The following is an 18,973-nucleotide window of genomic DNA, read 5'->3' as shown; positions in this document are numbered from 1 at the left end:
TGCCAACCTAGGAGTTCAAAAGCACGTCAAAGTGCAAGTAGATAAATAGGGACTGCTCCGGCGGGAAGGTAAATGGTGTTTCCGTGTGCTGCTCTGGTTCGCCAGAAGCGGCTTAGTCATGCTGGCCACATGACTCGGAAGCTGTACGCTGGCTCCCTCGGCCAATAAAGCGAGATGAGCGCCGCAACCCCAGAGTCAGCCACGACTGGACCTAATGGTCAGGGGTCCCTTTACCTTACAACAGTGAAAGAGCTATCAGGAAATGATACCCGCCTCAAATATTAAGACCATAAAGCGGGGGTAGCTAACTTGTGACTGCCTTCCAGCTGTTGCTGGACTGTCACTCCCGTTATGCTAGACCATTGGCCATGCTGACTGGGGCCAGTGGAAGCTAGAATGCACAACATCAGGAGCCCCACAGGTCCACCACTCTTGTCATAAAGTGACCTATCGAAAGCCTCCACCCACTTCTAACCTGGCCTGTGATGTTCTCTTCACAAGTCTATGAGAATTGTTACTGTTTCTTCTACCTCAGAATTGTTGAATAACTTGGCTTATTCTAAATCCTCTTGGTTTATTTGTTTTTCTTGTTGTTGTTAGGATAGCTTTTAATTTCTGCAAAGTGCAGGAAGAATGTATATATAGGTTGTAGCCAGTGTTAGTTGTACTCATAGTAGACTCATTATTACAATTAGTAGAGACAACTAACTTGGGTCCATTAACAGCACAGGGTTTACTTTGAGTAGGACATAGTTGGATACAACGCATTGCAACAGACAAAATGAAGCATATGCATGTGTGCTTATAAAAGGCGGACACTGGACTAATAAGCAGTTTCTATTAGCGTCACATAGATGGGGTAACTGAGTGTTCCAGTCACAGCAGAGAGATGACATTTCTAGATAAACGTCTACCCATTTTAGTTAATGCTTTTGCCAAAATGTGCTTTTCTATAATATTCGAGTACCTCTGTATTTTATTTCCATTTCTTGCAGTTTCACAACTCTGATTGCCTTTCAAACTGGCTGCTTCATTTTATTGCTTCTAACTACTTAATCTTCAGTCAAAAACCTGAATTTGAAGACCTTTCGGGTAATTTACCAGTTTGCTTCCTAACCACAAAGAAGTTGATGTTTGGACTAATGCTAGGGTGGATTGGAGCAACTCAGTCATGCTTAGAGTAGGCACATTGATTTCAGTAGGTGTACTCTAAGCATGATGAGGTCTGGATCCAGCTCATTATCAACATGAGTGCACACTGTCACTGATATTATTTTAGCAGTGATAGGATGATATCTTGCCCACCAACCTTTAAATCACCTAGAATCTGCCCTTCCAACTTTACTATGGAGTTGATGGAGCTTTGTCAGACAAACAGGTAGTTTCATGAATACATCAGGGGGACAACATATCTGTAATTGTTGATATGCCACACTGGACATTCATGACATAAAATTATGAAGAGGAATTATGAAGACTTAATTCAAGAAATTTACAGGTGTAAAGAAAAATAGAGGTTGGTGCATAACTTGTTCATACAAACCTACCCCCCACTCACTTGTTACATTATCAAGGGTAATACTGTAAACATTTGTGGGTCCAGCTTCATTTTACTCAAACAAGCATCCCCAGATGAGGGAAACGTAGCAAAGAATGCTGAGAGTAGCATTTGTGGGAAGAGAAAGCTGAGACTCATAAAAATTTCCCTTCCAGCAAGGATCCAGTGAGGGGGGAAAACCTTCAAGGAATTCGTACAGCAGGGAAAGCCTGGAACAGTCTCCAAGAACTTTGGAGGAAAATCAATCTATGCACTTTATTATCAAGTGCCAAGTTTTGCATCCAAAGGAGAAGGAAGGAAGCCCAGGTCTAGATGGAAGATAGAAACCAAATTTGGAAGAGGCCTGTGTTGTCCACTATCTGCTTCCACACCCAAGCAAAGCAAATTACAATAGCTAGCTTTCTAAGTGCTTTATAGCTCCTTATACCGCTTTATTTTTTATGAGAAACAAAATTATCTGGAACACCTCTTATGTGAAATCCAAAAGTTCTGTAAGTCAGTATCTCATACCAGGAATAACTGTATGTGTAAAGACTTCCACAGCATCTGGAACCCAGATTACACAGGGTTCCAGTTTGTGTGGAAGCCTTTGCGCTTATAGTAGTACCTGTGAAGACTGCATCCCTGCAGATGCTTTAGCATTGTATGTGCAGTCATCAATGGGCAGGATTAGTGCACATGATATTGAGAGCAGGGCTAGTTGGCGCGACCCCATTCATGTGCTTGGAGATCACATAAGTAAAACTTCTGAGTAGGGATTTGGTGGTCCAGGCACTGTAAAATATGATCCTTTGGGTTCTAAAAGTTGTACAGAGTAGCACCTTTTGAATGTACATCCATTTTCTCTGCAGCCTTAAAAAGAGCCAGATTATATTGGTATGTCATAACTAGCATTGTATCTAGAAAGGAAGAAGGGCACTTTGAAGAATAACATGTAGTCATGGCTAAAACATTTTACCACTGGGTAAAAGAAAGCTTCCCTCCATAAGAGAGCTTTGGAAGCAAAAGCTAGGACAGCTTTATGGATTCCCATGTCCTCTTTTTCTGCCGTGCCCTCAGAAGATCCTGGGCAGGATCTATCGACTTTTAGCAAGGATCTGTGACCCCACTGATTGGCAGTGCCCCCTTCCCCTCAAAATTTATCATTTCCCTGTATTTCAGTTTATCTTCTATAGCAACAAAATATATTGGCAATTCATTTCTACCAAGTCCATTAAACATGGTGTTAGATGAAAGTATGTCACATATCGTTTTCAAATCTGTAGTATGTTAGAATCTTTTTACCCTGTCTGTTTCCAACCCAAGTTGAGTGCAGAATGTATGAAACTGCAATTCAGATCTGGTACAAGGTAGAACTTGACAGATTTCTAGCTTAGAGAGAAAAAGCTTATGAAGTTGTTTAGAAATACCAAGCTGGACAGAGCAATCTTTTAACCTGATAAATACATTTCCCTTTTTCTCATTTTAGTGGAAGAACGCAATTTTGTCGAGATGCATAGATGGCCTTCTAGTATGTACCTGAAACAGCTTGCAGAGTACAGGAACTACATTCATTCTCGAAAATGCCATTGCGTAGTAATGTAAACTGAAAGCTGATCCATCTTTAGTTATGAAGAGAAGAAAGTCAATTGCTTCAGGAATCGTACAACTTCACAAGATTGAAAGCAAATGCTGAGCTTACATGCTGTGAAACGATGATCTAATACTGCACTTGCTAATGAATAACTACTGTATTTTTTTAAAAGCATGTGAAACAAAATTTAGAAAAGCATAAGCATTTAACCAGGATGTTTCCCAATTCTGCTGCTGGGTCTAATTTCCTTGTATAGAGACATCAATTCATGTCATATTATTTCAGGTTTTTAGTGGAGTTTAGACTTATTTAGAGCCTGGAAATCTTGCCAGCCCATGATTGGGATTTTAAGAGTCTGAAGGAGATTCCAAATTCATTAAATGTTTGTAGGTTCTCTTTGTCTGGAAACTGTAGAACCTATTTTGTTTGCTAGTTACTCTGTTAAGGATTTCTGTAATTTATTTTTGGGCCTTTTAAGAATTTTGTAAAAACATAGAGTTTTATGTTTCTGCACTGGTAATTAGAAAAATGTACTTCCTGTTAGCATCATTAAATTCCTATGTTATGGTGTAAAATACATCACTATCTTTCTAGAAAATATTCATTTATGTTTTCCCCTCACTGAATGGTCTAATATATCTAAAATAGTGCCATTTATTTGCTGGTCATTATCCTGCAATGCAAAAGAAATGATCAAGTAATAAGCATTATTCCACATTGTTTCTGGTGTGTGGAGAAAAACCAAAACATTGTCACCACCATGTAACGCTACTGCGTTTTTGCCAGCTCTTCCTGAGTAGATGACAAATTAAGTCCACATGAATTTCTCCAGGAAAATTCTCCCTAAAGGGGGGCATGTGACAGAAACACTTTTCAAAAGTACATTGCATTTGGAGCTTAGCCAAGGGCATGAAAATGCAAGGGTTGGAAATCTGCAAGGCAAAGCTTGTGGAGCAAGGTGACACTCAGCAGGCAGGTGTTAGTCTTTGAAAACCCTGACCAGGGCTTGTTGCTTATACTTTGATGTCTCAGAGGCTGCAAGGGAGAAGAAAAGAGCCAGCTGGAAAGATCGGCTTTGGTCACTTTGGAGCTAGACATTGCAGATTCCAGGGGACCCAGGCATGCTATTGCACTCAGACTGCCACCCCAGTCTCCCAGTCACCAAAGTTTAATTCACAAGCCTTAGCTTTTCTTTTTTACACATCTCCAGACGTTTGATGTCCCAGCAAGATTCTCCTGTCCTTTGTCAGAGAGGCCCTGCATGTAGCCACCCCGCATCCAGTCTGCATGCCTGGACTGGCCAGGATCCAGAGGGTTGAATCCCTACTGGAAAGCAGGAGCTGCCTCCCATTGGTTTTCAGTGGCATGTCCCTGCTGAGACTATTGTCTGCTTTTGTGTGCATATGAGGCTATATATATTTATATGTGCCTGTATTTCCTCACCTATCCTCAACACCTGTGTGCACATCCAGAGACTACCACATTGTACCTTCCACATGCGCAAACATGTTGTAGGTGTAGGATCCTGTTGATGTCACCAGAGATGAGATTTGCACCAAGTGTTCCTCCCTTACAGCCCACATGCATTTCAGTGGCCCTTGTAAATAGTGTTTTCTATTAGGTTTTTAATCTTTTTTAAAAAATTGAAGCATTTGTGGAGCTCTTACTAGAAACTAATATCCAGCAGTGTGGTTTTTATGGAGACCAATTAAAAAACACACACACACTTGCTGCATTTTGCAATACATTTTCCGCAGGTCAGCAGGGCAAGCATGACAGTTTCCCTTCTAAATGTCTAATGATTTGCTAAGTATGCAAGCACACAAAATAGGTTGCAATTCCTCACTTGCACTCTGTACTTGCATGTATTAGATACAACATTGCATACTACAAACAAGCACAGCAGCTCAAATGGATTTGATAATTTGTTGCGGTGATGTTGACAAGTAACCTTGGGAATAATGGGAGGAATTCATTGTTGTGCTAAGGCGATAGTTTTGTCATTTTGGCTTGTCAGACAGAATGGTACCCCCCCTCCTTTCCCTGTGTTCTACTCCAGGGGTTCTCACAAGTAAATTTTGGGGGCATGGAGTGGGAGGGAGGAGAAGAGAAGAGGGAAAGCCCCATTGTGCAAGGCTTTTGTGTAGGACTTCCGCTAATGCGACTCAGTCATTGAATTCCACCCGGGCTTGAACATGTTTAAAATTAAGATTTATTGTAAACAATTTCTTCACCTGAAAGAGGATAGCCACACACATAGGAGTTTGCTATAGATGTGCATTCTGCAATGAAAAAAAATTACACTCCATAGGCCCAATTCTGGCCTGCTATGGTGCAACGCTGGATACAGCAGTAATTGGATAGAACTGTGCGCGAGAGAAAAACAGAGCACTAGTATTACTGCAATATGGCAAGTATAGCAATTTAAGAAGCTTTCTGGAACTGAGGGGAACTAGTTAGTTTTTTGGGGGGGTAGGATTAGAAACCACATACAGGTCACCTGTTTGTGTTCGTCGATGCTCATGCAGATGGTGTACGGCCCTGTCTGGATTAGGATAAATGCATAGTTGAATCAGTTTAGAATTAGTATGAACATGTATGAATTAGTTTAGCTTGAAAATTAGCAAGCCATGATTTGGTTTTAATATATAAATAAATTGAGAAACTCCTGGGTAGCTTGATCTGCTGAATGAACCACAAAAAGGCAGAAAAGCTTCCAGATTCCCTTACAGGGACATGCATTGTACTATAATCCCTGCTCAGATAGTCAAATCCTGCCCTCCCATCTGCAAACACATGATAGCAGCTTGTAACTTTCCTAAAGTTTCCTACAGTGGTTTCATGGGGCAATTGGTGTAAGTCTATTTTAGAAGACAACTAGTAGATTTCACATTTCTAATTATACAATTATTAATTAATAAGCAGGTATTGTAAGTAGCATTCAAGAGAGTTCACACTGAAGGGATTACTTCGATGTCTATTTTTATTTAAATAATAATAATTTCTGATAACAGACTGTTACAATTTCTTAAAGTGAAATCATCAACATGGGCTAATGTCAAGCCAGCATGGAGATGTATAGAGAGCCAACCTTAAGATACAAAAATCTTTGTTGTAGTCTTGTCACATGGATGAGAGTGTTTGTAGCTCAAAGAAACACTTATTTTATTATGGCATGTGTTGGATATGTAATAATAATTTCACAGGTTAGCTGGTGCTTAAAATTTACAAGATTTTAAATTTAATATTTAACTCAATAAAATGTTTCTACTAAGTGTTCATCTCATGTGCTTATTTATCCATTAAATAGCTATAGTTCAAACTATACTCAGTGTGTATTTGATCATCTTTAGAAATGAAAAAAAATCAGTTTCATGCTAGATGAAGTCTAACATATTCCACAGTAAATTTGTATTATTTTGATACTTCATTGTACCGCATACTAGGAGTGAGCACTGGATTAAAACAAAACTTCCAAGACAATGCACTCACCTCAGAAGGATTAAGGTCTTAACCAAAGCAAAATGGATAGCCTCACCTGACCCAGATGTGTCATATAAATTACTTGCCAGCCGTACTTGCTCTGGTAACCCCCAGATTGCATCACTGCAATGTGCTTTTCATGGGGCTGTCCTTGAAGACAATTCAGAAACTTCCAGGGTCCAAAATGCAGCAGCCTGATGACTATCTGGGATTCCATTTAGAATTCGTATAGCCCTTAATTTAAAATGACCCCACTAGTCACCAGTTTGTTTCTGGGCCTAATTCAACACACTCACATTGGTGTTTAAAGTCATAAATGACCCAAATATCTGAAAGACCACCTCCATTCCTACAGATCCTCTTGGGTGTTAAGATGGGCAGTTTCACCAACCTCAGAAGTAGAGACAATGCCTGTGCAGGAGAGGGCCTTCTCAGTGGCAGCCCCTAAATTGCAGAACTTGCTCCCTGCAGAGGTGCATTGAACACCATAATTATTCAGTTTTCACTGTGCTAAAGACATACCTATACCTTTGACAGTTTAAAGTATTTTTGTGGGACCAATCATGTATACTTGCTGCATCAAGAATTGTTTTACTTCCCATTTTTTATAATTTATAAACTGTTTCGTGGTTTTCAACTGTTTCAAATGTTGTAACCTGCCTTGGGACTTTATGGTTTGTAGGTAGGTTCTTTCTATGATTTTCATCACAAGAATGACTTGCAACATAACACAGCAATCGGCCTTCAAAGTCCTGTTTTAGTTCTCCCGATGGAAATGGCCCGAGATGAAACGAAACAGCCTTATTCATACTAAAGGCTATTATACAACCATTATGTTATGTGCTAACATATAAGAGCTTCAATTATGTTAAAACACATATAATTGTACCTGAAGACAGCAACTTCAAAAAAAGATCTGCAATTGCACAACTTAGCAGCTTTCGCAGAATAATGGCCTCTCCCTTTGACAACAAAGCACAAACTTCAGTGGCATTCATGGGTGGAAAAATTAAGTCACCTTGCATTTTGTACGGCTGACAAGAAAATAGATTGCCACCAAGGTGTGTCACACTTTCATCAGAGGCACCTGATATTTGCTAGCGCTTTCAAATAACTTAACAATGCATGACTCAAATGTATATGTGTAAGAGACCAGTTCTTCTGTGAGGTCCCAGTATAGGCTTATATTTGGGAAAGCATGTGTAGAGCATTCCAGAGCTAGACTTTGGTGGCAGTGTATGCTCCTCAGGATCCATACACATGCCCCGAGGGATGGATCCTGTGTCTTCCCACTCAGTTCATTGTCAGTTACAGCAATAGCATCAAAAGGCATCTCAGGTGAAGGGCTGTGGAATGTTCTAGGCTCAATCTGTGGCATCTCTGGGTAGGTTGATGAAGGGTTGGCTAAGACACAGTGACTGGCCCAAGCTCAGTCTGTGAGCTCAGTGGGGACTGGAATCCAAGTCTCCCCTGTACTGATTTGTACTCTTAGATTACTATAGCAGAAGTAAAGGTAAGGTAGATGGCCCCTGGACGGTTAAGTCCAGTCAAAGGTGACTATGGGGTGTGGCATTCATCTCACTTCAGGCCGAGGGAACCGGCATTTGTCCACAGACAGCTTTTCGGGACATGTGGCCAGCATGACCAAACTGCTTCTGGTGGAATGGGACACTGTCAGAAACCAGAGCACACAGAAACACTGTTTACCTTCCCACCACAGCTGTACCTATTTATCTACTTGTGCTGGCTTGCTTTCAAACTGCTAGGTTGCAAGAAGCTGGGACAGAGCAGCAGGAGCTCACCCCATCACGTGGATTTGAACCACCAACCTTCTGATCGGCAATCCTAAGAGGTTCAATGATTTAGACCACAGTGCTACCTGTTGTGTAGGAAAATTAGGTGTGTGGGGAATTAGTGGTATGTCAGTTTGAGGGTGCTGTTGTTGTTTTCAAATACAGGGAAATATTCTGACACCGAACTCATCACCTTGCTGGACAGTGCTACCCCTGTACAACGCACTGGAGGCAACAAGTTGACTGATCACAGCCCTTAAAAGCACAGGATTTAGGTTCCTTCTCTGCTGTTGCATTCCTGGGTGGCATGGAGTTAAGTGACTGCATCCTCTAAATTCCACCAGTGTATTGTAAACAGAGATGAAACTTTCCCCCCAGAAATTAATTGTGAAGGTCAAGAGAACTAAGTGCTTTGCCATTAAGTGCTACTAAATCTAAACATTAACTTTTGTGGGCAGGCATTGTACAGATCCCCTGCCCAGAGGCCTAACAATCTAGGGCTCACTAGAAGGAAGAATGGAGAGTTGCAAAAAATGAAGTATGCTGACTGATGCCCCACAATGCCCAAATGCACAGGAGACAAGAGCCCCAAAAGGGTGCTTTAGGGTGCAGCTGTAGCAAATAAGATTGGTCCTAATTTTGAGGCAGGATTGATGACCGAGAGAGAGATACCCTGCCTTGCACCCTTTTATGATGGATGGCCCAATAATGTATGAGGATGGGCAGATACAAAGGGCTCTGTTATTCTCAGCCTGAAGAAGGACCAGCTAACTTTGAGAAGTGATTGAAGGAGGGCAGGATGCAGATAAATGGAACCAAATTTCTACAAGGTGGAAAAAGCCAGGTGTCAATGTATGGACTCACCCATGTTGGAAGGAAGTAAACAAAGCTAATGATATTGGTTGTATGAGAAGAAGTATACGACCTACAACAAAATGCCGCAGTATATTCTCAGAATATACTCAGAACCCCAGACATTGCATTCCCTCTCCTGCTGGTTTTTCATTCCTACTCTCCACAAATTAACTTGAGTTCTGTGCCTCATGCGGCATGCTCAAACCTCCCTCGGATGTTTTCTGTGGCTCCCTTTAAGAGTTCCCCCCCCCCCCCGCAAACTTTGTTGTTCTCTCAAGACCACTGATGTGCATGTTCTCTCAAGACCACTGATGTGCACCCTATGTGCATGGATAGTGCTGTCTGGGCTAGGCAAGGACCAGCTCTTGGAGAATGAAGATTGCTACCAGCGTATATATGCATATAAATTATATAATAAAACTCCTTCTTAGTACAAGAATTTTATTCCACTGCATCGGGTTCTGACCGTCCCCATGTAAACTAGCAGAGATGGTGCATACTAAAACGTGCCAGAAGTTACAGCCACGTGCTCAGCAAAACCAGACAGTGACCAAAGCCTTCGGCCATCATTACTCTACATTGAAACGCACCATAAGCAACATAGTAGATGCAGGATAAAGCGAGAGGCAGGCAGCTGCAATTTCATTTCCAGAAGATAGTGCAGTAGCATGAGGTAGTGCTGTCCTCCAGTCCATTGCTGCTCTGAAAATTAAAAAAGGGACACATTATGTACACTGGAAGGTTTCCATGAAATGACATTTGGCAGCTATGAAGATCTTGAGCAGTACTTTGGGAGAAAGCTTGGTTTCAAAAAAGAAACCCATTGCCACTGAGATGATTATACTGGAAATGCAATACAGTGGTACCTCGGTTTTTGAACGTCTCCGTTGATGAACATTTCTGTATTTGAACGCTATAAACCCGGAAGTAAATGCTTCAGTTTTCAAACACGCCTCAGAAGTCAAACATGCCACGCAGCTTCCGCTGAGTGCAAGATCCTGGGGCCTAGCTGTTGGCTATTTAGTTTTTAGTTTTTTAATGTTTCAGAACTCGAACCGTCTTCTGGAGCAGATTACGTCTGAAAACCAAGGTACTACTGTAGTTGAAAAAAGAATATTAAGTGACCAATAACTGCCCTGGACTGTGCAAACCTATCCAAACTCTGTTTTCTGCACTCTCTCTGTTGGTGCAAAAGTGTACCGAGATGGTTGCACACCATTGTAAGGCTCTCACTTCTTTGCACACTAGGAACAGATAGCAATTTTAGTAGTAGCACTTCCTATTGCCTCCTCCAGTGAGTGATGCCCCTCTGTTAAAAGCAGAGGCTTAAAGGTTACAACCACACCATGCACTTAAAGCACATTGCTTCCAACAAAGTTTCCTGGGAAATGTAGTTTGTTAACGGTACTGGGGAACTGTATCTCTGTGAAGGGTAAACTACAAGGCCCAGGAATCTTTGGGGAAAGCTGTTGCTTTCATTATATGGCATGGATGTAAGTGCAACTTGAACTGAGGCAATGACTACAGTTAGCAAGGACTGGCACTTATTCTGCAGCACAGGGTTAGCAAAAGCCACCTGTAGCTGACTTGGAGGGTCACTGCTCTGTGGGAATGAGAAAGGTTAACAGGGTCTGCAGAACATATTGAAAAGCTCCTTTGTCCAGCTGTTGCTTCCAGCATTCCAAGCTGGACTCCCTGACAGAAGGACATAGAGAATGCTTCCAAGGGCAACTGACCTGTGAAGCAGCTGTTCATTTCCAGAGATCAGGCATTTGCAAACCCCTGCATGTTTCCAACCCTATTATTTCAAGTGTCTAGGCCTTCAGCAGAGCTGTGTGCCTGGCCTAGAAAAAGTATCTCCCCCCCTCCTCGCCTCTGGTATGCCTCTTTTCAACTAATACAATTCAGGAAATCGACTGCCCTACAATATCTAGCTGCGAGCAAGATGCTGGCACGCCTCGCTTCTCTTCATCTGATGCAGCATGAGATGTCAACATACGTTCTTGCCATTTTAAAGTTGCCTCCTCATTCCTGCAGCAAAAATGTACATTTTGAAAATACTTTTGGAGCAAGCTTTTCTCAAAATAAACCTCTGTGCAGATCAGGAATCCTTTATGCTGCTTGTGGGAGCAGCCAGTCACATGTTTCTGCTTTGTGTGCAAGGAGTTGCACTTGCAGCTCCTTGAGCTATGCTCGTCTTCCCCAACCTGGTGCCCACCTGATTTTTTTTGTTTATGGGTTTCTTTTTTTACTACAACTCCAGCCAGCACGGCCAACAACAACATTACTTTTACTGTAGCCGAACAACATCCTATGCAAAGCATGCAACTACAAACTTTTATTAATATGAAGCATGAGGGATTGTAATGGGTACCACAATGCATGGGGAAACGAAGTTTAAACCTTCCTTCCACCACCAGGATCACGACCAGAGTCCCTTCCTGTCACAGCAGCTTGCTTTATTAAAAAGCACCCAACTACAGCTAATGGTTATATAGGGGTGCAATTGCAGCAAGGGAGGGAAGGTTTAAACCTCCTCTCCCTATGTGCTCCCTGATACAATTCCACCCACCCCAGTGTTAGAAACTCAGCTATATATAAGCTAGGCACCAAATGGCTCCTTAAACCAGGGTTACAGTCACCAAAACAGAATGTCTAGTTGCCATTTGGGGGCCAGACGGCTCAGAAGGCTGTCTTTTTCAATAGAACAATCTGGTTCCTGAAATTCGCTCTGATGGTGCAGATAAAATACCATGGATAGAATTCTAATGGATATGTTGTTGTTAGTGTGTGAAAACAAACAAGATCCAAGGACCTCAAGGCAAGCTCCTCCAGATCTTGGAGATGTCAGGCATCGTCCTGGTGTCTTCGTGTGGTCACAAGCGGCCAATAGCTGGTGAATTTTGAACACTGCCACAGACCACTTACTGTAGTATTAAGCAAAATGAAGCACTAGATGGGCTGCTCTTACATATTGAATGTAACACATAGTTCGTCTCACAGGGCTGCATCTGCATTTCTTCCTCATCCTCAAGTTGGCTGGATAGCATATCCAAACACTTACCTTCACAAGGCTCCAATCTTCTGCAAAATGGATTTAAGTTCTCCACTCCTATATAGAGCATCCAGGTCTGTAAAGCCACCTATACACTTTTCTCCAATAAAGACACGAGGGACCTAGAAGAAGTAGTTAAAGTTGTTAGGATTACTCGGTAGAGAAAAAAGGATTTTAGGAGCATAGTCTCCAAGGGAGGCAGGAGCTTAAAACAGAGCTAGAAGAATGACAGCAAAAGATAAACGGTGAGAGAGATGAAAGCTTACTGTTAAGTTGGAGGGATAAGGGTAGTGCAGGGCTGGAGAACTGGATCCAGCCAGCAGACCAGATCCTTATCTCCCCTACCTTTATGGGTGAAATTTGACAGTTGGGTGTGGCCAGACACCTGCCAATCACCCAATGTCACAATGACATTTGGCGATGGGGTGCTTTGAAGTACCGACAATTGCTGGGACTTGATAGTGCCACACAGGGCTTACATAGAATCCTGTGTGGTGCTTTGAAGTGCCAGGTAGCTGATAGTCAGAATTCAAGGTGCAGAACAAAGCTCTTTGCAAGCCCTGGCTGGCTACAGAGTTCCTCATGGAGCTCTGATCCCAGAGAGCTTGAAGTGCAAGGTCTGAGAGCTGACAGGCACTTACTTGAAGTTCTGCTTTTCTCCTGCGTTCCCTATGGGGAACTCCGTAAGGCAGTCGTTGCCTGCTGGTTCGCTCTCACTCTCAGCCAGCTGACTCACAGTGACAACATGCCTCTCTTGCCAATGCACAATCAGGAGGGCATTTTAAGGTTCCCAACTGGGCATTGGCAGCCACATCCCCACCTGCCCCTCACCTGACACTGTATGTGATGTCAGGTGCGTGCAGCCAGCGACGAAGCAACCTGATCCAGTACCAGAGCGGCGCTTGTTCCAGGGGGCGTGGCACGTATCCTGGGGGTGCATTTTGTCACTCCTCCTTTGGAATGGTACCCGGTGCGCCCCCCCCAAATGCCCCTGCGTGCAGCAAGTTGGCATGGGGAAGAGAAAATAAATACAGCCTCCCAGGGCAAATTGAGACCCATGCCAGGCCTAATTAAGCCTGTGGATCAGACCTTCCTCACGCCTGGGGTGGACAGGATTTCCAGGTACAAATCTGAAGACTCTTTCCCCTCACTTAGGGTGTTGGAAGTTCCCAAGACGGTATACAGTGATGGCACCTCTTCCAAGAATTTCTTCAATTTCTTCTCTTCCATGCTGTGAACCATAGGATAGAATGGCAAGCAAATGGAACAGAACAGCAGGACCAAAGTCCCGCAAGGTCACATCTGTATCTTGCAGGCCATGAAGACACGTTCTTGCTGTGTGTGATGCTGTAAATTTTAGGGCAAGCAATACTAGAGGCAGCTCATCTCTTGAGGATGCAGAAAAGACTGTTGTAACAAGAACTATTGCAGCTGAATCTCAGGTAACAGGAAATTTGCACATGACAAATTTCCACCAGGAGCAGGTGTGATTTACCCACCCATGCACTACGGCAAAGGTCACTGTGCCATAGGCCTTGGACTTCGTCGCCTAGATTTGCATAACTTGCTTTTGCCAAGGAGGAAGTGCCTTCTTAACACTAAGGATTCCCGTTGCAGCTTGCAGTAACTCTCAGAAGGCCCCTATCCAGAACATGTGAAGACCAGTGACATGTGCCTGCCGTCATTCTTGGCCTGAAGCTAATGTATCAGGAGGTTTTACTCAACATCTGTTCTCTGTTGCTCACCAGCACAGTACAAAGCTCCTAACATGAAGCCCCGTTTTGCAGCGTTAAGCTGTGGATTTTAATTGGAGGTGCTGTTCTCAGTGCAATAATGTTAAGTTTAATTAGATATAGGTCCCCACAATACAACAGGCACAGTCCCTCCTTTCTTCTGAAGTTCTGTGGTGCAAATCCCATTGGGGTGAATGGGATGGCCAACCACCCAACCATACTTCTATACAGGTTCTGTTCATTACAGTGGGCCTTGAAAACAGGGAATTCCCTGGGGATTTGGCTTCTACTGGCTCTCCAAGAATAAACCTCTGAAATCAGAAGAAAGGCCCTACAGGATTCTGCTGCCATAGTGGCCCACCTATGGGAAGTCCCATAGAGGTAATATATACCCCATGCTGAGTGATAGCCACCAAAAGCTCTATCTATAAATTTATCTAATCCCCTTTTAAAGCCATTCAAGTTGGTAGCCAATTCTAGTTATGCACTATGTGAAGTAGTGCACCCATTTTTCTGTCCTGAATCTTCCAACATTCATCTCCACTGGATGACCCCAGAGAGAGGGAGATAAACTTTTTTCTAAGCTAAAAGCCCCCCAAAGCTTGTAACCTTTCCTCGTGGTGATGTTGCTCTACATTTGGGTTCCTCTTTCTTTGAACCTTTCTCCATTTCTACAGCATCCCCCCCTTTTTTTAGATGAGGCAACCAAGACTGTATACAGTATACCCTGTTGCCCCACAGATTTGTATAGAGTTATTATGACTTGCAGTAAAGTGCAGCTGTTCCTTTGTTTTACATTCAGCTCGGAAAGCGGAAACAGAAGTACTGCCCATTAACTTTATGCATTATAGGCAGCCATTCAAGAAACAAGGGCAGGGCCAGCAGAAATGTTGGCAACCCACCGATGGACTGTGCCAATTATCATCATGACTGACACACCATGCGCCTCATTTACAACTGGGTGGCTCCAAGAAGCTGTTGGGACTCTAAACTCCCATCAGGTCTAGCCAGCCTAGCTGATGGTCAGGGATGATGGGAGATGGACTCCAGTAGCAAAAGGAGAGCCGCTGAGGTAGAAATTCTGAAAACCTGTGGTCAGAGAAGTCAGCTTCATATACGCAAGGGTATGGCCTGTGCACAAAACTCACAGACTCTTCGCCCTGCAGTGCATAACTAAATGGAAATCTGACTAATTGAGAATTCCAAAAGGGATTTACCTCCCTTGCCAAACACCCTGCCCTGTTAAGAAATCTGAATTCCCTAAAGCGTCCCTGCTCCAGGCATGTTGCTCATCTTGAAAAGTTTGAAGGAAGCCGCTGCGTTAAGTTTCACAAAAGGAAGAAGTGGCACAGCAAGGCAGACCTTATGGCTTCTCTATTACATGAGAATGAGCTTGTTACGTCTTAACTTACATTATAGTTGCCACATGTTCTTTTGGAAATAGTACAAGGTTTTACAGGAGTGCTCTATCAGGCTGCTAGTCCGGTCAACCCCTGGAGGGATTGGTTTTAAGTACAGTACTTAAAATACTGAATTATTTCAATTTCTGTGTACACTGGTTACAATATATTTCAAAAGAGTCACACCTTACTAGCTATGTTTCAAAAGACTCGCATCTTTCTAGGTACAACGTTTCAAAAGATCCGCTTCTTAGTAGTTATGTTTCAAAAGACTTACATTGTGTCTTACAAAAATCTTTCTCACCTATAGAAGAATTCTGGAAACTGTTCCAGAAGATGTGCATTGGTGCTATGAGTGTCAAGAGTGATTTATCTTACCCATCACATCTCATGTGACACTTGCTCTCACCACCACCACCATCATTTATATATACTGCTTGATTGTAAGAAAACAAAGCAGTTTACATGTGCCTACATGTCTTCTTTTTTTTTAAGGGCTGCTTGGACTCTGTTAAATCCCACAATGGAAAAAAGTAGAGCAGGATGGTGTGTTAGCTTGCTAACCCCACCATAGCCTAAATGAGCATGACTTTGAACCCTTCTGCACTACACATTTAAAGTGGTTTGAAACCTCTATTGAACAGCGGTGGCTTCTCCCCAAGAATCCTGGAAACCATAGTTTTTTAAGGCTGTTGATAATTTTTGGGAGACACCTGTTCTCATAGAGTTAACAGTTTCTAGAGTACCCGGGGAAGAGGGATTGGTTGTTAAATTACAGAGTTGCAGCTCTGTGAGGGGAACAGGGGTTTCCTAACAACTCTCAGCACCTCCTTCTGTAGCTCACCCCCTAACATCAGGTGAGCTACAAGCAAAAAAATACCTCTCAAGGACATATGAAGGGCAACGTGGTCCTGAGCTTCCCTGGAAGAACAGAGATCTTTGCAAAGCTGGGTAGCAGAAGTGGCCCTTAAGTTATCAGGGTCACCTCCGCTGTGTAGCTTTGTTTCTATCCTGTCCTCACCCCCAGATGGAGCTTAAGGCAGAGCACACAATTTCCCCCACCCCACTGTATTCACACAACAACCCTGTGAGGTAGGCAGCAAACACAAAACGCCCTATGGACCAGACCAAAAGTCTCTACAGTCCAGTATCCTGCTTCTCACAGAAAGTGACTCAGGTGGGGATGGATGGGCGTTAACGCAAGATTCCCGCAATCCTCTCGTCATTACATCGCAGCAGCACTGAGCGCAACGGTATCCAAAGACAGACGCTCGTTTCCGCACAAAGTAGCCCCAGAGATCCATTGGGAGCTCAGAACCTTTTGCAAGGGACCTTGCTGTAGGCGCTCAAGGCGGGGTCATTTCCTGAGCCATGCGTAAAAAGACTTCCAGTGCTGTCCACATGTTGGAGAGCTTTTCCAGTTGATGTCATGGGGGGAAGGGGGAGCCACTTCCTACGGTAGGGTGGAGGAATCTAAAGAGAAATGCACGGCTAGAAAGCAGGGGAAAAATATTGCTTTCCTTCTCCCTCGCGCGCAAGAATTAGGATCATTGAAAGGAAACTCACTGTTCTGGCCCCCGTTATCTCCAAAAGATAGTCCTGGATAGCAGACATGTCGCTTCGGGTGGTGAGATCCACATACTCGAAGTGCCCAGGCTTGAGATGAAGTCCTTCCAGGAGCTTGACAGCGTCGTGGCAGTAAGGACAGCTCGACTTGCCGAACACAACCACCTTATCAGCTTTCAGCTTGCTGTTGACGAATTGCTGGGCCATTCTGGGACCTTCGCCGCCTCTCCACAAGCAGCCTCGCGCAACGGGAAGATTGCAGCAGCTCCCGCCGCGCTGTGCGCTCTTTTATAAAGAGTTACAGCCGTCGCTCCTCCTTTAAGGGACAACACCCTGTAGGAGGAGTCCTCGCCCTCTCTTATCTGCGGCTTTCTTCTTTGTTTTTTTAAAAATATGTCAGAAAGGACTATGAACAGCTGCCCAGTGGAAGCGTTATGGTCTGTATTCCCTACACAAGCCGGGTGGTAAATAATTTGCTGGCGCGCCCTTAGTCCATTTTGGACGGAAGTTGCTTGCTTCATAGCATTTGCATGGCCTTTATTTGTTTTGGATAGAAGAGTCTTCCTTGGAGCAGTCAAACTTGCTTCCTGAGGTGCAACTCCTACAGAACGGCGCGAGACCAACTTCCAAGTAAATATGCACAGTTTGCTGTGGGATTGAAAGGCAGGCTAGAAATCCCTCTAATGGACTCGGAAGGGACACTGAGAATCATCTAGTCCAACCCCTTGCAATGCAGGGGGAATCGAACCTGCAACCTTGGCATTATCAGCACCGTGGTCTAAGCAACCAAATGAAAAGCTTGGTCTGCAACAGAAAGTCATGCCTCTTCTTTCCTGGTGACATTGTATTGACTGGCTCTGCTGGGCTTGTTCATGTGACAAAATAGCCACAGAGCTAGAAGCAACAGGTGCCTTGATGCAATGCACTTTCCAAGACTGAAATCCGAAACTAGAGTGGCCAGATGCAAAAGAAGACAGGGCTCCTGTGTAGAAAAGAATAATAATAATAATAATTCATCATACAGTGTATTTATATACTTATCTTTGGCCCAAAGGTTCCCATAGTGAACATGTTATTACAACAAAATATACAGTAAAGTAAATGCCATAAACCAAGCTAAGCAGGAAGCCTCGTTGAACACAGTGGAATTTACTTTGGAGTAAACATATACGGGACTGCACTCCTCAGAAATGGGGGGGGGCACCCACCTTGGCCTCCAGATTTATGTATTTATCACATTTTCCTGTGTTTCTTTTTCTCGCCAGGTATAACTGGATGCACACAACCTCTTATACTATGCATGGAGGAACAAAAGAATAGATCAAAAGTCTCATTGAGAGCTAGCAGCTTCAGATTTTCACCTGCCTTAGGATTTCCCTCATCAGATTGAGCTGGGTGCACACATCTGGTTTTGCCCAGATTGCAAGGGCTTCTCCTGTTATATCCTCCCATGATCATATGAAGTAGGTTATTCTGAGAATACTTACAGATCAAAAGGGTGCAACTTCTAACACAGAGATTGGATTTTCTCTCTCTAAAAACATGGATGGAAGGAAGGAAGGAGTCTGAAGAAACAGAAGAAATAACTTCTCTTAATATTATAATAAAAATACATAAAAATTGAGTTAACCTGCAACAGATTTTAAATGAAAAGGATTGCATCCATTGTTAGCTTTCCTCAGAGCAGACCCACTGAAATTAAAAGATCTAAGTTGATCATCTTCATTAATTTCAGTGGGTTTACTCTGAGTAAACACACCATTGGAGACAACCCAAAGACAATGACATTTTCACAGTGCATTTCACACAGGTGACCTGAGGAACTCCTTGCCTCCGGAAGGAGTAGCATGCTTGAGCTGAAAACTATTATATAAATCTATCAACATGATTATAAGATTATCAGTTAGGTAAGCTGCCCATTACGTTAACGTACCAAACTGGATAGCAGGAAAAGGAT

At 43.2% G+C, this 18,973-nt stretch overlaps 2 protein-coding genes across 4 annotated transcripts in view; one reads left to right on the top strand and one right to left on the bottom strand.

Moving 5' to 3' along the window:
- Positions 1 to 3,858, top strand: part of RHOBTB3 (Rho related BTB domain containing 3) — a 33,143-nt gene extending 29,285 nt beyond the window's left edge. For all 3 annotated transcript variants that reach the window (XM_081930314.1, XM_081930313.1, XM_081930312.1), the window contains exons 12-13: positions 996 to 1,092; positions 3,027 to 3,858. In XM_081930314.1, coding sequence (XP_081786440.1) covers positions 996 to 1,092; positions 3,027 to 3,142 — 213 coding nt within the window. In that variant the 3' untranslated portion in view covers positions 3,143 to 3,858. The remainder of the gene's footprint in view (positions 1 to 995; positions 1,093 to 3,026) is intronic.
- Positions 3,859 to 9,686: 5,828 nt separating this feature from the next.
- GLRX (glutaredoxin) lies at positions 9,687 to 17,291 on the bottom strand. The gene is made up of 3 exons (XM_081930327.1): positions 17,017 to 17,291; positions 12,327 to 12,439; positions 9,687 to 9,964 (listed from the first exon to the last, which is right to left on the bottom strand). Exons 1-2 carry the CDS (start codon positions 17,221 to 17,223, stop codon positions 12,329 to 12,331), a joined length of 318 nt encoding a protein of 105 aa, XP_081786453.1. The 5' UTR covers positions 17,224 to 17,291; the 3' UTR covers positions 9,687 to 9,964; positions 12,327 to 12,328.
- Between the last annotated feature and the right edge of the window lie 1,682 nt (positions 17,292 to 18,973).

The sequence above is a fragment of the Podarcis melisellensis genome (genome assembly GCF_964234715.1).
Source record: "Podarcis melisellensis genome assembly, chromosome: 11".
NCBI classification, from domain to species: Eukaryota; Metazoa; Chordata; class Lepidosauria; order Squamata; family Lacertidae; genus Podarcis; species Podarcis melisellensis.
Note: the sequence above shows the minus strand (reverse complement) of the source record. Positions and strands in the feature narration are given on the sequence as shown.

What these genes read in the sequence shown, in the direction of transcription:
- GLRX (XM_081930327.1), bottom strand. Translation starts at nt 17,223, where the DNA reads ATGGCCCAGCAATTCGTCAACAGCAAGCTGAAAGCTGATAAGGTGGTT. An exon ending in AGATAACGGGGGCCAGAACA is followed by an intron (nt 12,440 to 17,016) that starts GTGAGTTTCCTT and finishes TACTTCTTCTAG; the next exon opens with GTCCCTCGTGTCTTTATTGG.